Source organism: Danio aesculapii, chromosome 19 (assembly GCF_903798145.1).
Source record: "Danio aesculapii chromosome 19, fDanAes4.1, whole genome shotgun sequence".
NCBI lineage: Eukaryota > Metazoa > Chordata > Actinopteri > Cypriniformes > Danionidae > Danio > Danio aesculapii.
This window is the reverse complement of record NC_079453.1, coordinates 28,533,212-28,554,950: the sequence shown is the minus strand read 5'-3', so window position 1 is coordinate 28,554,950 and position 21,739 is coordinate 28,533,212. Positions and strand designations below refer to the sequence as shown.

The window sequence follows — 21,739 nt, the reverse complement described above, 5'->3', positions numbered from 1 at the left end:
TGATTTTTGAGGACCTGTGATATCGCTACATCTAAAGCTGTGTCCACATAGAAGAGTTCAGTCGTTCATATGTAGTTAAATAGATACAAATATTATTTATTAATAATAACAGAGTTTGTTTTATCAAAAACATCACAAAGTTTGCATGAAATCAAAATGTATTGTTTATTTTGCTAGGGCACATTGTTAGTCGTAAAGTGAACAATTAATGCATTCAAGTTAATCATCTGAAAATAAATGTTGATTCTTTGGTAATTCTTTGGTAATCTTTAATCAAATTTTGATCATTTGCTGTTGCTTTGAAATGGCAATCCTTCTCTGATGATGTCAGTTTGACCATTTTTTTAATACTAAAGATGATTTAGTATTCAAAAATGTTTTATTTAGATTTCTTTTTAGTAAATTGGTCTTACACTTTATATTTTCAGATTTTACATACTATATATATGCATCAATTCTGGTACTTTTATCATAAACCGACATATCAGGCATTTGGTGGAGGTTGATATTTAAATAGGATGTGTTGGAAAAAAAAGCATTGAGTGTGTTAACTAATGACATTCGGAGTTAAGAAATGCGATGCAAAATAAAAAATTTCTTGGTGGGGGAGTTAAAGGGTTAAAGGCAATGAAAAGAACTTTTTATTCACTTTAACGGTAAATTTACTGGGCCTACACACAGGAGTTGGAGAAAAATGCAAATTTTAGAAGAAAAATCAAATTGTATTTAGAGGTTTTTGCATCTAAACAATTCATATGTTTACTGAGAATGTCAATGGTTACTAGCTTCCAACATTTAAAAAAAAAAAGTCTTTTGTGTTCAGCATAAAAAGTGAATGATAAGTCAGGCCCGTAGCCAGGGGGGTTCGGGTGGTTCAGTAGACCCACCCCTCACTGACAAAGGTCCAGAGTTTGTCCCATACATGAGCTCATTTGTCCTATTTTGACTGCTAAGCCATCATAAATAGTGTAAATAACCCATCAAAAAAGGTTTTAAGATCAAGCAGAATCCTCTGTTGGGTGTTGCTTTGGTGTTTTTGGAGAAGACATACAATCTGACGTAAGAGAAGTCATCTTTCGCTACTGTATTGTTTTTAAAAATTTTACATGTAACTTTTGTTTTAAATCTTGGACCTTATTCTTGAAAAAAAAAAGACCAATAAAAAGGTGTGAAGCACCAAGCGGCCCATATTAAAATTTATTTAAATACTATTTTGGCTATTGTTGTTATCCATGAATTTTTAAACATACTTTTTCACAAGAGAGGCTAGAAAATTGTGAAGCTGTACATTATTATTATTATGTTTTAATTATATTTATTCAAATTGCCAAATTCTGGCTGAGAAAAATTTAATGTGCTGGCCTGTTTGTTATTTGCTTTTTAATTTAAACTTCAACAGATTCCCTTTTGTTTTTAAATAATGATATATGATGTAATAAATTCCGTTTATTCATTTTCTTTTCGGCTTTGTCCCTTTATGTGATAAATTTGTATTTTAAAAATAAGTATTTTTTCCCATTTCTTTATTCTAAATCTTTAGGAAATGTTTTTGGTACATCAAAAAGTGTGGTTATGATGACCATCCAGCAAGCTAATCCAGCTAAAAATAGTGCTTAAAATGTCACTAAAATGCTGTATTTATTATTTAAACCTCATAATTAAGTCGAAAATGAAACGAAAACTAAAAACTGCAAAAAGGTCTTTTAGAAAAAAGGAACCACTGCTTTCACCAGGCTGGCTACAGGCCTGAAGTGTTCAATTTTAGGTGAACTATTTCTTTAATCAGTTGTATAAGCTTTTTGTTGAACCTTTCTGTTCACTAGGCATGGGCCGGTATAAGATTCTGATGGTGTGATAACTTTGGATATAAATATCACGATATCACGGTATTAAGATTACTGCTCTAAAATATATTCTTTTTAAATGTCTGGGCAAAAAACAACAACTTTTCCCCCTTTAAACACAATATATATATACTTTTGGCAAACATTTAACATATTTTGGAGCAGTTAACATGTCAAGCTAAATAGTTCAAATGAATCATTGACTTCTGCTGTCTTCACTTATTTCAAAAACACAGATTTATTTTAACAGTTTAAAAACAGCATCTTTTGATATCTTTTCTGCTGGAGATACTGTTGTCCTAAAAAACAAACAAAAAAATGTAAATAAAAAATCTTGCTCGTTCCTAAAAAAATCTTATTTACGTACTCGTAAATTTTGACGGTTTTAAAACCTTGACTTTTCCAAACCACGGTATACCTTGAAGCGTCCCATGCCTACTGTTCACATAAACATATTTAAACAAATAAAACATGTTTGATAATAGAATTCATGCAGAAAAACTACATTACCCACAATGCTGTAAACAGATGTTTGCTATTTATTAAAATAAATGAAGTTCAGTTGAGCATTACCAAGTCATTTTGTTCATAAGATTCACTCGTTATGAATGTATTGCAGATCCATCATTCGGTTACCCATCATCACCGCCTCGCGACGGTTGCTAAGGCATCTTGTTGCTAGGGAAATGGCGAAGGGGAGGGAAGCGCGAAGTGGGCGGATCCTACCTAATGAGTCAATCCGGAAGTGGAGAATCGCTTTGACTGTACACACACACAAACACATACACACACAGAGCGAGAGCGGCGGCGTCAAATGAAGACCTCCATCAGGACATTTCTGCACACTCCGCCGTTAAAATAAGCATCCGAAACGCACGTCCTCACCTCAGCAGCTCAACCAGCCGCAGACCTTACCGGATGTGAAAAACGGAGCGGGACAGAGCGCACACACATACATACACGGGGAGAAAGAGTGAGATAGAAATGGGCGACAGCCGCAGGAATGGAGAGAGCCGAATATTGACAGGCGACCGATGATGATGATGATGAAGATGATGAAGAGTGAGAAGTGAAGGTCTCATTCTGACGGTCTGCATCTCTTCAGTCACGGCCATCTCGCTGTTTAACCCCATCCTGTCCAGAGATGATGAAAGGTGAGAAGAGGCGAAAGCGGTCGTGGTTTGCGGTGTGTGTGTTTGTATAAGTATTAGCCGCTGTTATATTAACTGTCGCTGTGATTTCCCTAGTGTGAAAGCGAAACTGTTCACATTAAAGCCCACAGTACATCTGGGGTACATTCTTCTCTGTATGACCCCCAGATTCGGGCACGAGTTGTAGCTTCAGGCGGGTTTAGTGCAGTGGATGATATCTTTCTGTGGATTAAAACGGGAAGGCGAGTCCAGTTGAACGGTGTGTGAAGGTTTAAGATCATGTCACCTCAGGAATGTGTGTTGAGGAGCTTCTGTCGGTGTTCGCGATGACAGACTTCAGCTGTGGGACTGGCATTCATCGGTCAAACATGTTCAAGTTAAACCGTGATGCCACGTCATCTTACACTATAACTTAACACAGTACTTTACAATTGAGGCATAGACATGAGGACCAGTCGTGGTAATGTTATGTTATGTTGTGTTGTTCTTTGTGCTCGTCAAAGAAAGGTGTAACCCTGGACTACAAAACCAGTCATAAAGGTCAATTTTTGGAATTTTAATGTTGTATACATAATCTAAAAGTCGAATAAATAAGTTATTGATGCATTGTTTATTAGGATAGGCCAGAATCTGTCTGAGACACAACTACTTCAGAATATGAAATCTGAGGTCATCAAAAATATATATGTGAAATAAGTCACCTTTAAAATTTTCAGATAAGTTCTTAGCTATGCACATTACCAATTAAAAATTAAGTTTTAAGAGGAACAGGGTGTAAAAAGTCTTAAATCTACTGAAATGTTGTGTTTAGGTCTTAAACCTTTTTAAAACAGGTGTTAATTTTTATTTGTTGTACAGCTACCCAATCTGGCCATTAACAACACCCATGCAATCACCAACAATGCATCTCAATAAAACTTAAGTGTTACCAAAGCTATTTTTAATAGGTTTAACAATAACAGTGTTCATTCTGTAACTTGGTGCTTTAATTCAATTGTCTGATTGCTGATGAAACACTTATTTTTTAATTATTTATTACATGTTACCCAGTATTAAACTAGTTTGTAACACTTTATTTTAGGTCACAATTCACTGTATTAACTAATGGCTTATTACCTGCCTGTTGTTAAGATATTAACTGTTATAAAGTATGAGCTAATTCTGCATTACTAATCCTACTCAAAACCTAAACCCAACAACTTCCACCCTACTAACTATTAATAAACAGTTAATTAGTAGTTTATTAAGCTAATACTGTTAGTTAATGAATTGTTAATAGCGTGAAGTGTGACCTAAACTAAAGTGTTACCATGTTGTGTTACCATTTAATTGCAGGAAGTTTAGTTTGAAGTAATACAATGAGTTAAAGCAAATTGAAGGCCCCAAAATACGCTGTTATTTTTAATTGTTTGTTTAGGGGTGAAAAGAATTTTGAAAAACCGAGGCAGCAGGCAAACATTAATTTTACATATATTTAGATTTTTATGGCGATGCAGTGGCTTAGTGGGTAGCATGTTCGCCTCACAGCAAGAAAATCGCTGGTTTGAGCCTCGGCTGGGTCAGTTGGTGTTTCTGTGCGGAGTTTGCATGTTCTCCCCGTGTTCGTGTGGGTTTTCCTCTGTGTGCTCCGGTTTCCCCTGCAACTCCAAAGACATGTGGTATAGGTGAATTGGGTATTCTAAAACTGACTGTAGTGCATGTATGTGTGTAAATGTGTGTGTGGGAGTTTCCCAGTGATGGGTTGTGGCTGGAAGGGCATCCGCTGCGTAAAACATATGTTGGATAAGTTGGTGGTTCATTCCGCTGTGGCAACCTCAGATTAATAAAAGAATCAATGAATTTCGATTTTTATGTAAATACGTGCTGCATCTTCATTCATTCATCGATTTTCCTTCGGGCCTAGTCCCTTATTTATCAGGGGTCGCCACAGCGGAATAAACCGCCAACTTATTCAGCATATGTCCAGCTGCACCCCAGTACTGGGAAACACCCATACACTTTCACATTCACACATGTACAGTACGGCGTTTAGTTCATCCAATTCACCTATACTGCATGTCTTTAGACTGTGGGGGAAACCGGAGCACCTGGAGGAAACCCACACCAAAATGGGGAGAACATGCAAACTCCACACAGAAATCCCAACAGGTCCAGTCAGGACTTGAACCAGCGACCCTCTTGCTGTGAGGCGACAGTGAGTCACCGTGCTGCATCTTTTTCTCTCAAAAGTAAAATAGTGGTAAGAGAAAATATCATTCAAAATATGAAATAAAAGAGCTCAAAAATAAATATTGAAAAAATATAATTTTTCAATTACATCTTTAATATAAAGCAGCTTTATGTTTATTTGTTTACTACATAACTACAGACCTTGATGAACTGAACAGAGGAATCGAACTGTAGAAATTTTCACAGAAATTCAAAGGTCACAGAAGGTGTGTTTACCAGCTAAAACAAACTTTTCCAGAAAGTTTACTTTTGTAGGCTGTTATGAACTCCAACAAACCCCCAAATAACTTCATTTTAGTCTGATTTTGTTTAAAATGACACCTGGGGATTTTTTTAAATTTAGATTATATCAGAACTGAAAAAAAACAGCTAATCGTAAAATATTAATATTACATCCCAATTTAGTATATAAATACAATGTAATCAAATAAAAATTTTGTTGGGACAACGTGTAGAAATTAAGTTAATGTGTCAGGTTTTATAGATTTAAGTGGATTGAACAAAAAAATTAAGTTGTCGCAAAAAAAACTCAAGAATTGTATTGTTTTAACATACTTTGAACAAGCAGCAAACACCATTTTTGACTGTACACTGTAAAAAATTTAAACTTAAACAAAATACTTCCTCTTGTTACAATTAAATGAATTAGGTTTGACAAGCTTCATTTATGACAGTTTTCAGTAATAAATTAAGTTAGCTCTTTTAGGTGTTACAAGTTTTAGTCATTTATTTACGAGAACAAGAATGGAACAGTACATACAGTACAGTACAGTACAAACTATTTCCTTCCTATAATAATAATAATAATAATAATAATAATAATAATAATAATAATAATAATAATAATACTTACAGTACAAATAATATCCTTCACATGTTAATATAATAATAATACTTTTATTACACTACAAATACTTTCCTTCCCATGTTAATATAATAATAATAATATTAATAATAATAATAATAATACTTTTATTACACTACAAATAATTTCCTTCCCATGTTAATATAATAATAATAATGCTTTTATTACAGTACAAATAATTTCCTTCCCATGTTAATATAATAATAATAATAATACTTTTATTACAGTACAAATAATTTCCTTCCCATGTTAATATAATAATAATAATGCTTTTATTACAGTACAAATAATTTCCTTCTCATGTTAATATAATAATAATAATAATACTTTTATTACAGTACAAATAATTTCCTTCCCATGTTAAAAAAATAAATAAATAAATAAAAAATAATAATAATAATACTTTTATTACTGTACAAATAATTTCCTTCCCATGTTAGTATAATAATAATAATAATAATAATAATAATAATAATAATAATTATAATAATAATAATAATACTTTTATTACACTACAAATAATTTCCTTCCCATGTTAATATAATAATAATTCTTTTATTACACTACAAATAATTTCCTTCCCATGTTAATATAATAATAATACTTTTATTACACTACAAATAATTTCCTTCCCATGTTAATATAATAATAATACTTTTATTACACTACAAATAATTTCCTTCCCATGTTAATATAATAATAATACTTTTATTACACTACAAATAATTTCCTTCCCATGTTAATATAATAATAATACTTTTATTACACTACAAATAATTTCCTTCCCATGTTAATATAATAATAATACTTTTATTACACTACAAATAATTTCCTTCCCATGTTAATAATTTAATAATAATACTTTTATGTTTTGTGGCAAGTACAAGTTGTTCACAATTAATAGTAAACATTACTTATACTTGCCGTAAATAAATGACTAAAACTTGTTACACCTTAAAGAACTAACTTAATTCATTACTGAAAACTGTCATAAATTAAGCTTGTCAAACTTAATTCATTTAATTTAACAAGCCAAAGTAATTTGTTTGTTTTCACTTTTTACAGTGTGGGTTTCACACAATCGATTTGTGTTGGGACAACATGAGTTAAGTTAACTTATTAGTTTTCACAAATTCAAGTGGATTGAACATAAAACAATTTAGTTGTCCCAACGAAATCTCAAGAATTGTGTTGTTTCAGCTCATTTGAAATAAGTAGTTTGAAACAAGCGACATAATAAACATGTCTTTGAGTGTAATACTGAAAGAATCAGAATCGTAACCGACTACATTAGTTTGTCGAATCAAACCGTTAAAAATGTAATTCTTGGAAACACCCTGTCGTTTTATTTCTATTTAAATGCGTTGTTGGGCTAAAAGGTCAAGTTCCCGCTGTTTTATTTTACCATCCTAATTTTAGCCGTACTATAACAATAATTATGGTTACCATGTATTTTATGGGAAAATTGAATTGTAATTCTCTTTAAATTCTGTTTTCTTAACATTAAGCTGTAAAACAACCAAACTTCAGTCTTTAGAAGAAAGTGAATGAAGCTCTCAGGGTGTCACATGTGTTAATGTGCGTGAAGAAGGCTGTTGAGGTACTTAGGAGTGTTAACTGGCAGTGTTGGCTCTTCACAAGGTACAGTATTTCCCTCCCCTTCCCTCTCTCTCCTTTGCTCACTCTCTCCTCCCTCCTCATCCGCTCATATGTTTCTTGCTGACCAGCTTCTTGTGAATAGTTTGGAGGAGAGAAGTGGAAGCATAGTCTGCTCTGTGTCCAGGTAATGCTTAACAAAATCACTCTTATCTTCTTCACACGATCCACTACCAAATTAACAACTTTCAGGCATCTTGTTTTACTTATGTGTTCTTGGACTGTGGTCTTGGAACGTTATTGTCTCTGGGTTTCTCTTTGTATATACCATGTTTTACTAGCCCAATAATTATTTAGCATGTACTTTCTTTTTTTGTTTTTGAGTCTTTCTAAAAGTCTTTTGAAGAGGGGATGTTTGATTCCATCTGTTTTTGATGAAGCATGTGTTCAGGCGAAACTGGGAACTGGTTGTGTTTCTCTGTCTTGTTTATTCCTCAGGAAAATCCTGATGATGAGTATCAAACCCATCAAGGCCTAAATGGTTCCGTCTGTCCTGCTTATTGTCGTTTGATGAGTGAGTACAGAGAAGTTGGTCTTCACTAACAGGGTTAAGTGGAGATTAGTTACTTGGTTGCAGATGGAAGATTAGCGAGGTTATTAATGGAACAGGAGACACCTTTCCTGTGCAAAGCACTTTATGAGGTGTTTGCTTGATGTTCTTATCACCCTCAGGCTGTTTAATAGTATCGGTTAACCCTTTAGATGAACAGGATTAGTACCTAAAATAGTGTTTGCGCTTTGAAATGATGTTTGAAGTGTTAACGTGTGCGGTCTGTATTGGATGATGAGTCTTATGACCAAGTATTGACTTTTGTGTGCGGCTCAGTGTCAGTCACAAACAATGAATGGACTTTGTCATTGCAAAGTAGTTTTTTTCACTTGCTGAACAGTGACATTTTTAAAATTTTGTTTCTTTAGCTCACTGAAAGTAAGGAGTAAAGCAAGCTAGGGCTGACCAATATAGTTTGATCTGCAATAGCCACAGGATTTATTGAGGATTAATATTATACTTTTTTATGATTTATACAATGATGACCATGTTATTTTACATTTGATGGTTCAATTTCTGTACTTAAATACTGTTTCCCAGTACTGGGTTGCAGCTGGAAGGGTACCCGCTGCGTAAAACATATGCTGGATAAGTTGGCGGTTCATTCCGCTGGGGTGACCCCTGATGAATAAAGGGAATTAACCGAAGGAAAATAAATGAATGAATGAATAAATACTGCACTGTAAAAACATTGAGGGTTCCACACAATTCCTCATGTTGTCCCAACACAAATCTATTTAGTTAGACAAAAAACAAATTTAGGTGGATTAAACATAAAACAATTAAGTTGTCCTCCCCCAAAAAAATGTAAGAATTGGTGTTGTTTCAACTGAATTTAAATAAGTAGTTTTGAACAAGCAGCAAATGCCATTTTTCGAGTGTGTTAGACTTCCTTGAAAACCATAAAGCGGTGTTTATTTATTTATTTTTGCTTGTCATTTTTTATAATTACGCTGATGGACTGCATAGAAAAATAATTGATCATCCCAGTCGATCTAAATGAAAGAAATCTTTTCAAATAGAGCTATTATATCATCTGGTGAAATTATATTTATATCGCGGCCAACAAAATATCGCTATGGCTAAAGATGGCAATGTTGGCAATATTCCAATGTTGACTATCGCGCTGCCCTAAACAAGCACTACCCATGTCATAGTTGTAGTTCTTTTTAGTTATTATCTATTCATTATGCAAAAAGATGTTCGTTTTGTCTAAAGATGTCATGATGCTATTAATTTAGATGCTTTTTAAAAGATGAAATCTATTGATATATGAATAGTTGGTACATATTTGTCCATTAACTAAATTAATTCTTGGCCAGACTAACAAAATGTATAATATAATATAATATAATATAATATAATATAATATATATAATATAATATAATATAATATAATATAATATAATATATATAATATAATTGGCATGCACTCTACACTTTAGATTAGATTGTTTTAATTCATTTATGATGCATTCAGTTTTCATACATGAGTGAAGTTTTGCAGCATGTTTTCACATTTATAACAAACAAAATAATAATTTAAAAATAAATAAATGTTTTTTGGCCAGCAAATCAGTATTTAAAAAATATATTTAAACAGATAAAACTAGGGCGTTTTTACAAGATACTTATGAGACCAAGAGAGGATCCACGAAAACGAGATGAGACAAGATTTTTACACTATTTTGAAAGAATCCTTAATGAGGAATTGTATGAATGGAAAATACCTTTATTCAACTGAAAAAAAAAATCACAAAATGCAAAACTATTTACTTGCTTTTTAAAAAACTTGTAATGGATGTTATTCTACCTCTATTTTAACTAATTCTATGCAGTAAATGACATGCTAAAGTCACAACTCGCAAGACAAATTTTCACTTCGACAAGAAATCGCATCATGATTTAATCTCGTGAGATCTTGTAACACGAGATCTCGTCACACCCCTAAAAAATTCATTTTTTGTGTAGTATAGTAACTATAGTATTCTTCTTTAGTTTTCAGTATTGCTGTGTTTTTGATTTAATATAAAAATGCCAAAAACACCCAAACATAATAATTTAATAGCAGTATAAATCAGCCATCGGACATTCTGATGCATCAGCCAACAAAAACAACATTCACTAGTAGAAATTACATTAGATGATCAGACCCCATGCGACCTTTGCACTTGTATTTCAATCAATACCGTCAGTCTGTTTGTACAGTTTCAGCAGCAGTGTTTGTTGTTTCTTGTGCTGAAGTCCACCTGGAGGATTATTTTTTTTTCCTACACAGATATACAGGGCCTGCGTAATTTTCTCCATCTTTCATGAGAGCCACTGGCTTTGTGTCTAATGAAAAAGTGCTTACTCAAAGAAAGTTATGACCTCGTAAATCTAAACAGAAACCTTGGGCAATGCCACGTTCTGTTTTCGTCTGGAAGGATGTTAGTTTTGCCTAACTGTCAGCATGATGAGACTTTCCCTTTTTTTTCTTCTTTTTTTCAGTGACACTGTTCTTAGTAACATAAAACCACGCTTGGCACTACAGAGAAACCTGACATCAAGTAGACCAAATCGTTCAGTATGTCACTCTCTGGGATTGTAAGGCCTCATTTAGAAGGAAATTCCTGTCTGCTATACAAACTCTGTCAGTCTGGCCCACTTAGAAAAAAATAGGCTAGCCCTTGTTAGTAGCCATCTGGGGTCATGAAGCGCTTCAGATAATTGGGATCCAGAATTTCCTGAGTTGGATGGTTTAGATATAATCTTAGCAGCAATTTTTGGTTCAGTTATTCCGACTGTCTAAAAAAAAAAAAATCACCATTGACTGTGACTGTAATTACAGAGTGCTCTCTCGCAATGATGGCGCACGGCGGTCTGATCAAACTGTCAGTTTTAATTACTCTGGAGTGCCCTCAGCCTGCCAAGAGCTGGGTTTGCATAGTTTTCAAAGCATGCTGGGAAGTTTGTACTTCCTAAAGCCCTCCTGTGGAGTGGGGTGAATGAAATACTCTAATTTGTGTTCGAGATGAAGGCAGCTGTAGTACAGATGAAATATAGGCGAGACGGTTGGTAAATGAAAGATTTAAGGGTTCTCATACTGCGATAAACTTCCTTGCGTGGCCCAGTATTTCCTATCCAAACCACAACAAGTCAGAGTTTGAATGTAAAGACGAGATACGTTATGATGAGTGTGTTTGGAGCCTACACAAGAGACTGTGGGTGACTGGATTCAATGGGAGATTTATCATGTCTGCAGTAAGCAGTTTTTAAGACAAACTGTTGACTTCGATTCAAATGACAGAAAGGCTTACTTATACGTTACTTAAACATTTTGTTGTGTACGACAGTGGGATTATATATTTCAAAGAGATATTTACTGTCTGTTAAATCTTTAGATAAAAAGGTGTCTTTGCATATTTAACTTATCAGATTGGTAGTTTATTTAACACTTGTGTATTGGTAAATTTCACTACCTTTTCATTATGTTTGTGGCTGTTTTTGGCCCATTATAGGCAAGGCAAGGCAAGTTTATTTATATAGCACATTTCATACACAGTGGCAATTCAAAGTGCTTTACACAAACAGGAATAAAATAAACAAGTATAAGAAAAATAAAAACAAATAATAAAAATGGTTAAAAAAATAAAATAAATAAGCATAAAAACAGATAAAATGTGTTATAAAAGAATGAAAAAGAAGAGAAAAATAGAATAGTGCGATCTGTCGGATGTAGCACAGTGCTCATTCAGTAAAGGCACAGCTAAACAGATGTGTTTTCAGTCTTGATTTGAATGTGCCTAATGTTGGAGCACATCTGATTATAAAAAAAATTTGACCGCAAAGCATTACATATAGTCATGCATTCTTGATTGTTGGTGGTTTTTCCTTTTGGGAATAGGTGAAATTTGCCATTTTTACTGTTGATCATCAGTCGGCACCATTGACCCTTTAGACAGGGCTGTGCAAAAGAAATTTCTGGCTTTTATGTGGAGTTTTATGGAGTAAAACAGCAAATTATAGGGCTGCTTGATTATGGAAAATCACAATCATGATTTTGGTCAACCATATTTTGGTCATAATTGTAATCACGATTATTCAGAACGATATACTGTTGAAGTCAAAATTATTCGCCCTCATGTGAATTTTTTTTTTATAAATATTTGCCAAATGATGTTTTAACAGAGCAAGGAATTTTTTCACAGTATATCCTATAATATTTTTTCTTCTGGAGAAAGTCTTATTTGTTTTATTTTGGCTAGAATAAAAGCAGGTTTAAATATTTTAAAATCTATTTTAAGATCAATATTAGCCCCTTTAAGCAATATATTTTTTTGATTGCCTGCAGAAGAAACTACTGTTATACAATGACTTGCCCATTTAATTAAGCCTTTAAATTTGTGGCACTTTAAGCTGAATGCTTGTATCTTAAATAAATATGTAGTAAAATATTATGTACTGTCATAGCAAAGATAAAAGAAATCAGTGATTAGAAATGTCTTATTAAATCTATTATGTTTAGAAATGGGTTGAAATCTTTCTGTTATAGACTCTGTTAAAATGTAAAGGGCCGCTAATAATTCTGACTTCAACTGTATATATACACTTATTTTGCCCCCATTAAATAAGGAAAGGGAAATAAATACAATAGAATAAAAATATGAAACAAACTGTGCTTTAAGCATCTTCACTGTAAGAAAAAAACTACAAAAGTCTTTCAGTCAAGAGCAGTGGGTGATTTTGTCCTCTTGTTTGTTTGATTAATGTTAAAAACAGTCAGAAGCAGGAATATTGTGCGCTGTCACTTTAAGAGCAGTACGGTTCGGATTTATGGTTTCACTTTCACATGTCTTTTGATTCTCAACACGTTTGTTTGTTACATAAATGAGGGTCATTATGAATAATCACTGAACACCGCATTTTGACACAAACTTGCATGTATTTGACCATTAAAATGCTTGCATTAAGATGACTTTAGATGTGTGTGATCTGCTCATCTTTGAGGCTGAGCGCATACACACAGCAGCATGCGATCTCTTTCGTGCTTTTAAAAACATGAATGATTGGAATGTATGTCAATGAATGATGGGCATCCCGTGCTGCAAAAGTTACATGCTTTTAGTAAATTTCACGTGAAACTGAGCTTTGCAAAGCAACAAATGTGTACAACTGGAAAGGGAGCGGTAAATGATGCAATAATCGTTTTATCTTGATTCATGTTTTTTCATAATCGTTAAAAACCAAAACCAAAATCAAAACTAAATTTCAATAAATTGCACAGCCCTAATTTGTGTGTGCATAAATACACTTATTATGTCTTATTATCTGTAAAAATGAAAACCTCCAAAATTATTATGGTATCATGGCTTTGCAATAAAAAATGTGGTTATAATGTAAGTCAATGGGGCATAAACAGTCACCAACATGAAGAAAGGATAGTAAATTTGCCCAGTGTATTATTGAGTTTTCAAATTTCAAAGCATTTTCCCAAAATATGTGTAAAAATAAGGTTTTTCACCAAAAATTCTTCCATTTGCTGAAACACAAAGAACGTTGTGGCCAAATTAAGACTCAGAATCACCCCAGAGTGGATGAAAACATCTCCAACAGCACACAAGGGTTAATTTATTACATGACCTTCTTTGTGTATTATATGAAGATTTCAGATGCTAAAACCTATAAGTGCTATCTGAAATGCAATAACTTGCCTAATTACCCTAAACTGCCTAGTTAACCTAATTAACCTAGTTAAGCCTTTAAATGTCACTTTAAGCTGTATAGAAGTGTCTTGAAATATATCTAGTATAATATTATTTACTGTCATCATGGCAAAGATAAAATAAATCAGTTATTAGAAATGAGTTACTAAAACTATTATGTTTAGAAATGTGTTGAAATAATTTGTCCGTTAAACAGAAACTAGGGAAAAAAATAAACAGGGGGCTAATAATTCTGACTTCAACTGTACATTAAACAGGGTTTATTCCTGTTGGTTCTCTACATCAGTTTTTTTGTGATAATATAATTTCCCTAACTTGACATTAACTTTAATATCTTTCTTTTTCTCCTATTTCTAGCATTGTCCTCGCTGCGGTCCCTTGTGTGGTGTCACTGGGCCATGGTTCGCAAGAAAGGATCTCTTATTTTGTGCGGAGCTTTTCTGTTTGTCGCCTGGAACGCCTTGCTCCTCCTCTTCTTATGGGGGAGGCCTCCTATTGGGCGACTTGGGGAGGGAGGAGGAGCCGAACCAGGGGCCGGAGAAGAGTGGGGAGCAGGAAAGGCAAAAGTGGGTGGAGCTAACGGACTGGCCGGTGAAGTGATCAGATTGGCTGAAGAAGTAGAATCAGAACTGGAGACTCAGAAGAAGCTCCTCAAACAAATTCAGAGCCACAGAGAACTATGGGAACAGCGGAAGGAATTGGAAAAGAGAGAATCGGAGGACACGAAGAATGAAAAGATCGACGTGGAGCCTAAAAAGCCTCATCAGATTCCTGCAGTACATCTAAGTCGTAAAGTTGTAGAAGATGCAGAAACTGTTACAAAAAAAACACAGACTTTAATTGTTACGTCACCTCAGCTGGTCATGAAGGAGCAGGAAACGGACCAAAAGAACAAGCAAATGGTGGAAGATCAAGTAGGCCTTACTACAACAAGCCCTCAAATCATTATCCCGATTCTTGTCATTGCCTGTGACAGAGTAACAGTGAAGAGGAGTTTGGATAGGTTGATACAGTATCGTCCTTCTGCCGAGCTTTACCCAATTATTGTCAGTCAGGACTGTGGTCATGCTGATACGGCCAGGATGATTGGCTCCTATGGCAGTCAAATAACCCACATTAGCCAACCGGAACTTGCGGACATTCCAGTACGACCCGATCACAGGAAGTTCCAGGGTTACTACAAGATCGCCAGGCACTACCGCTGGGCCCTGAACCAAGTGTTTAATGTCTTTGCCTACTCCACAGTGGTCATTGTGGAGGATGACCTGGAGGTAAGATGAATAGGTTTGTATGTAAGATGAGTACTAATTTGAGCAACTTTAGCCACCTTATTTTTAAACACGGAAGTCAAGTATTTTATGTGAATGCGCAAGACTTCCACCCAAATTAGGGGAATAATAGGAATATAATAACAGTGCAGTAAACAGAGAAACTATTGGAACTACAAAACAGTGTGTTTATAATTATCCTGTCTTCTCGCACATTTGTTTGTGGTGGAGAAAGGCCTTTTTTGTGAGACTAAAATGAGTGAAATTAGATGCCTATAACAGAAGTCACAGATTTAAAACCATCAGCTTATAGATCTGTAGTTATCTACACTTGGTAAACAGCGGTGAGTTTGGTGAACTGATGATCTTCATGGCCAATCACAGTCATTTCTGTTGAGCACGTATCGTGACAACACTATGTGTAACTCATAAAGCACGCTCCAAAATCTGCTTGTTTACTCCTGTTAGCAGGGCTAAGTGCTAACCTTGAAATTTAAATAATGTTTTGATGTTCACTGGGTAAAGATCTTATCGGCCACAATATACTTGTCATTGCATCCCTGCTGAATACCAGTTTGTATCAAGTTGCAAAACTAACCGTAATACCCGGAAGCGAATGAAGCAACATATTACATTTTCAGGAGGCCATGCATGCATTTACATGAAACATAAGGTGGACAGGTTAATTAGGACTGCATAGCGAGAGCCCCAATTTCCAGAAAGGAAGCCACGTTTTTAGCTCTTTATAATTCATGGAGAAGAATTTTGATAAGAGCTCGTCTCTCGCTCAGAGGGAATATTTTCATTTGCACATTTCTCAACCCTTTCCTTTGAAATTCTCGCAGGTGAACTGATTACAAAGTATAATATGCACCCAAAAAGCCCATTAATAGGACAGCTGTAAAGCTTTATTCCAGTTGTTGCGAGTTCTCTAAGGAATCAAGGTCCTTGTTTAACTTTGCTATCCAGACAAACATGTTTTTTTGTGTGCGTGCGTGCGTGCGTGTGTGTGTGTGTCCTGTGATGGCTTTGATGGCTGTCGTGGTGGTGCTTTTAAAAGGTGCTGTAGCAAACTTCTTATTCAAGGAGAAACGAGTTGCCTTCACATGTCTGAGTCAGTGAAAAATAAGAGTGCCTATGAATAAGACATGGAGAAATCTTTCCAAAAAAAAAAATCTAGTACAGGAGAAGTTTACTCTTTTGTTTTTGTTTTTAATTTGAAATGAGTTTGTACATTTTTATTACAATTTATTTTAGATGAATATTTAAACAAGAAAATGAATCAAGAGAAAAGTAATACAATTCTTCTTACATGTTCAATGCTTGTGTTGTGATTGTTCTTGGAATTTAATGATATTCAAAAGTATTCCCAGCAGAAGCGAAAACTAAACTTAAAATGTACTAAACAGTGACTTTCTGAGCGCTCTAAATTTAGTTCCTTCCACAGATTTAACAGCGTTATTCTTGAAGCGGTTGTGAAATCAGGCCTGTGACAGGATGTCATTTCATTGTATGTGACATAATGACCAGAAAGTCGTAACCTGAGATTTTATGATTAAGATTTTCTTAAGGACAAAAAGACAATTGTATGCTAATGCTGTGAACTGTTGGATTCCTCTAGAAAACTAGCCAGCTGTGTATAACAAGCATGATATAACTGTAATTCTATGTAATGATGTTTACAGGCTGATTTATTGGCATCTTTCTGCAGCTGAAACACTATTTACATTATTTGAATACATTATAGACATTATTTGTTAATTCATGTTCAATTTGTGCTATAAATGTAGTACATGAAGAAACGGTCACATTCAGTCATTCTTCATTGTCAGGCCACATTATTACTGTTTGAATTTCCTGACAAAATGGAAAAGATGGGACTTTTTTTAAAGTAACAAAATACAAACTATTGCATGGGGCATTAACTGAAACAGCACAGAGTAAAAGACAGATCTATGAATCGACACTGATTGGTTAAAGATGTATAAAACTAGAGGTTTCAATCCAACTTCCACAGATAAATTCTTAAATATTAAAATTAGTGCTGGGCAATAAATACGATATCGGTATTTTTTGACCAAACTTTGTCAATAACGCAAAAAAAGTTTCGGTATGAAACGCTTTAGTTATATTAAAAATAGGCTGCTGAGCACGCACCGTGGAAGGAATGCCAATAAGCTTAGGGTGTAAGTTTTTGCATTTCCAATGAAGGTGTGCAACTTGCGGCGCAAATAAGGAGCGACGTGCGCATGTGATGCATGCGCATTTTCCAGGCACACTTAGTTGAAAAACAGAATTTTTTAGAATGCTGCATGCGCTCTGCGATTCATGCAAGTAAAGCTAATCAATTTGCTTCACACTTTGTATGGAATTTGAACATTTCGGTAATAATGGCAGACTAATTACCTCAAACACATCGCACTCAAACACTGCAATGCTTTTTTATTTTTCTCCATAAAGTTTTATCGGAGCTGCAGCAATAGTTTATCCGTTTGTCAACCTCTGAGAAAACGGTTGATGGTCATCTAGTTACAGGAAGACGGCAAGGGGAGCACAAAGAGCATTGAAAATGGTAAAGGAAACCTCATTTTTGTGCTTCTTACGTGTGAGTTTTGGGTTTCGTCATCGCCACTTCTGGTCATGAGTGCCGTAAAGCAGCAGTGAGGAGATCATAAATAAAATAGGATGCAAGGATTTCGCCAGAGTGGCTTTTTGGTTTCTTTTCTTGTGCATCCCAGCCACTAGCCTCCCATCTAAAAGATATTTTAGCATATAAGGCTATGTAGTCATCCAACTTCACAATTTGAAATGTTGCATTATGTATTTGAATAATGATGGTCGGTTCCTTTACTTGAAAACCCAGATTTGATCATCAGAATTTGTTTTGTTTACAGAGTTTGAGGTTTACTGTATCATTATTATTCACACCTTAAAGTTTGCTTTGTTCAGCGATTAGAACTCCGCAATTAACACTTCTGTTTATTTTATTATAAAGAGATGAGTTATTTTGTTTAGATATTTTGTTTTTGACTGTTAAAACTATTAGCTGTAGTAATGTTGGTAAATTAAAATAAAGTGGTTAAGTAAAAAAATCATAATATTCCTAAATGGATTGTTAAATATTCAATAATTGTCGATACCGAATGATATGAAACATTATATCGTTATAGTTTTTTTTTTTCTGTATTGCCCAGCCCTAATTAAAATAACAACATGTGTGTGACTTTACAAATTATAACTAGATTGTATGAAAATCAACCAGTAGTTTCTCAGGAAGTGCTTAGGAATGTACTGACTGTTACAATTCAAACAGTTGAATCTAAATTAACTTGACAAGTGACTGTTCTTAAGTTTGAGTGTGTTACTCTAATTCTGGTTTTCTTCCACAGATTAGCACATTTAACTGGTCAGGGGATTAACTGTGATGGTACCATTGGTTAAGCTCTACTGAGCAGCACAGCTAAGCACCATTAAGATTCCCCAAGGCTTAAACACACTTTTTTTTTTGGTACATTGTTATAAAACAGCCAGCTGGCTGAACAAATGTTCACCTTACCACCTCTGAATACATCTAGACTGCCAAGACCTTGACTAATCCAGCCATTTCTGTCCTGATGGTTTAAAAATACCATCTTCTTCATCACAATTTCCTAAAACTGCTTTCATTTTATCTTATAGGTTGCCCCTGACTTTTTTGAGTATTTCCGTGCGCTGTACCCCATCTTGCGATCGGATCCAACTCTGTGGTGCATATCCGCTTGGAACGATAATGGACGGGATGGTCTGGTTGACCCAGGCAAGGCTGAACTCCTTTACCGGACAGATTTCTTTCCCGGTCTTGGATGGATGCTTTTGAAGGAAGTCTGGGCAGAGTTGGAGCCCAAGTGGCCCAAGGCGTTCTGGGACGACTGGATGCGACACCCAGAGCAGCGGAAGAACCGCTCATGCATTCGCCCTGAGATCTCCAGGACTATAACCTTCGGCCGGAAAGGCGTCAGTTTGGGTCAGTTTTTTGACCAGTATCTGCGCTACATCAAACTCAATACTGAATTTGTGCCTTTCACGAAACGGGACTTGTCCTACTTGGTCAGGGAGAAGTACGACATATCCTTTGAAAAGGATGTTTATAGTGCCCCCTTGGTGAAGGTGGAGGAACTACAGCACGGCGGAAGCTTGAAAGGCTCGGGACCTTTTCAAGTTCAATATTCCAGCAGAGACAGTTTTAAAGTGCTGGCCCGCAATTTAGGAGTTATGGACGACTTGAAGTCAGGGGTACCCCGTGCCGGATACAGGGGCGTAGTCAGCTTTATTTCTCGAGGACGACGAATCTATCTGGCTCCCCCTGAGGGCTGGACTAAATATGACGTTAGCTGGAGCTGAGGAGATCACAAAAGGAGAAAACGTACTATTATTACAAGTAACGGAGGAGAGAGAAACGCCCTCTCAAACCAAAGAAAACAAGAGACAGGGTGTGAAAGGGAGTATAAAATAACTGCTGTTTTGTGATGGAGGAACACCCAGGAATTCTGGGAACCGCACAAAAGGAAGTGCGTCGTATTTTGCGCAGCAATCATGCAACAATCTTCCCTCAGTGAAAACGGTAGTTAAGCTGCAAACAACTCCTATGCAGAATCACCTATTCTGATATGGAGAAGAATAATCAGATTCCTCTTTTTATTATTATTATTATTATTATTTGAGCTTACTGAGCGTTGTGTGGGATCAACATCAATGCAAAAGACCTTTTTATTTTATCCTGGATGAATCTCACGTAAATATGTGCGAGAAATGGGCACCATATGCTGCAGAATTTCAAATCAGACTTGTTTTTTGGGACCATTTTTAATGATATTTCAATATGTGCATTTTTACCCAATTTTGAATTAATTTTCGTTTCTGTTTTGTTTGTTTACACCTTATTACAGCGTCATTCTTACAGTGTAACTATACACTTAAATGCTGAGTTAATATTAATAAACTAAATGTACTTAATGATTAGGGTTTGGTTAAGGGTTGGGATGAAGGATGGTTGTATGTAATTACTAGGGGTGTAATGGATCACGGTGGACCAACAGTTCGGAATGCATGTGACCCACGGATTAATAACTTTTTGAACTTGTAGGTTAATCAAACATTTATAACAATTGCAGAAAGATCGCCTACAGAGTCATTTATATCTTGTGTATTAAAGCATTTTGACTTCCCTGTAAAATATAATGATGACGGAAAAAGTTGTGGGACCTAAATGCTTGCTTACAGTAGGTAATTAATTAAAGGTGTGTTCTGTCACTGTTTACTTAGACTGCATTAATGCAGTCAGTGTAAAGCTGCGCAATTAAACCTTAAAAGATCGTGATCTCAATTCAAACCCACGAATGATAAATGATAAAGATTTGCATATGTTTGTTAATTCTTCGAAGCGCTGCATTTAAATCTGCGTTTGATCGAGAGTGATTTAAGGCTCGTACACACAGGGACGCTTTTCGTTTGCGTTTATCGTTAGCGTTTTTCAAGAAGTTTTTTCGCAATCAAACCTAAGCGATTTTCACATGGATGGGTCAAGCATGGATGGTTCAAGTAGCGGCTCTAGCGATGAAGAAATGATTATTGTTCACCAGTGCAATACGCAGCTCCACGTTCATATCGCCTCTGAGCATCTTCTTCAATGTGCACTCGCATTGAAAGTTTTGCGCTTGAGCGCCTCCAAGTGCTGTTTACTGTAACTTCAGCAGCTCCGTGCACATGAACATAAGTGCCAATCTGATTGGTGGAGAAGGACAAAAATACGAGCATGAGGCGTTTCTTTAAAAATGACGATTTTACGCCTGGCGTTTTGCGCATTGGTGTGCGCGATCACATTGGCGCCCTTTATTTAGTCACAAGGTGTTAAACGTCGACGGAAAACGCGAGCAAAAAGCCTCCTGGTGTGAACGGGCTTTAAGTTTTTACTTTTTCAGTTGGTTACAAACATTTAAATAACACATAAGTACTACGAGAACAGCTTATAGTTCAGATATAAACACTGATGTTTATGGTAAAGATTAAAATCACAGTAATGGAACTTGATGCTGGTGAACGTTGTAGCAGTTACATTGTGTAACCAATGGGTGGCGACAAACAACCATCAAAATAATGTCACTGAATGGGTTTTCAGAAATGATCCACCTGTAATGAAACATGAATTTTTATATGTGAATTGTTGAATCATTCATTGAAATATATATATATATATATATATGTGTATATATATATATATATATATATATATATATATATATATATATGTATGTATATGTATATGTATGTATGTGTATATATATATATATATATATATATATATATATGTATGTATATGTATGTATGTGTATGTATATATATATATATATATATATATATATATATATATATATATATATATATATATATATGTATGTATATAATGTATGTATACCAATGTTTTTTTGCAGTAAT

The 21,739-nt window shown here is 34.9% G+C and overlaps 1 protein-coding gene across 3 annotated transcripts; it reads left to right on the top strand.

Moving 5' to 3' along the window:
* Positions 1–2,602: 2,602 nt before the first annotated feature.
* mgat1b (alpha-1,3-mannosyl-glycoprotein 2-beta-N-acetylglucosaminyltransferase b) lies at positions 2,603–21,464 on the top strand. 3 transcript variants are annotated; one of them, XM_056480307.1, is made up of 4 exons: positions 7,843–7,872; positions 8,184–8,259; positions 14,358–15,271; positions 18,947–21,464. In XM_056480307.1, the coding sequence occupies exons 2-4, from the start codon at positions 8,256–8,258 to the stop codon at positions 19,646–19,648; spliced, it is 1,620 nt and encodes a 539-aa protein (XP_056336282.1). In that variant the 5' UTR covers positions 7,843–7,872; positions 8,184–8,255; the 3' UTR covers positions 19,649–21,464. The 3 variants fall into 3 exon arrangements, with proteins under 3 accessions (XP_056336281.1, XP_056336283.1, XP_056336282.1); XM_056480306.1 differs by lacking the exons at positions 7,843–7,872; positions 8,184–8,259 and adding an exon at positions 2,603–2,998; XM_056480308.1 differs by lacking the exon at positions 8,184–8,259 and having other exon boundaries at positions 7,806–7,872.
* The last annotated feature ends 275 nt before the right edge of the window (positions 21,465–21,739 follow it).

What these genes read in the sequence shown, in the direction of transcription:
- mgat1b (XM_056480306.1), top strand. An exon ending in TTGTGGAGGATGACCTGGAG is followed by an intron (nt 15,272 to 18,946) that starts GTAAGATGAATA and finishes TTTATCTTATAG; the next exon opens with GTTGCCCCTGACTTTTTTGA.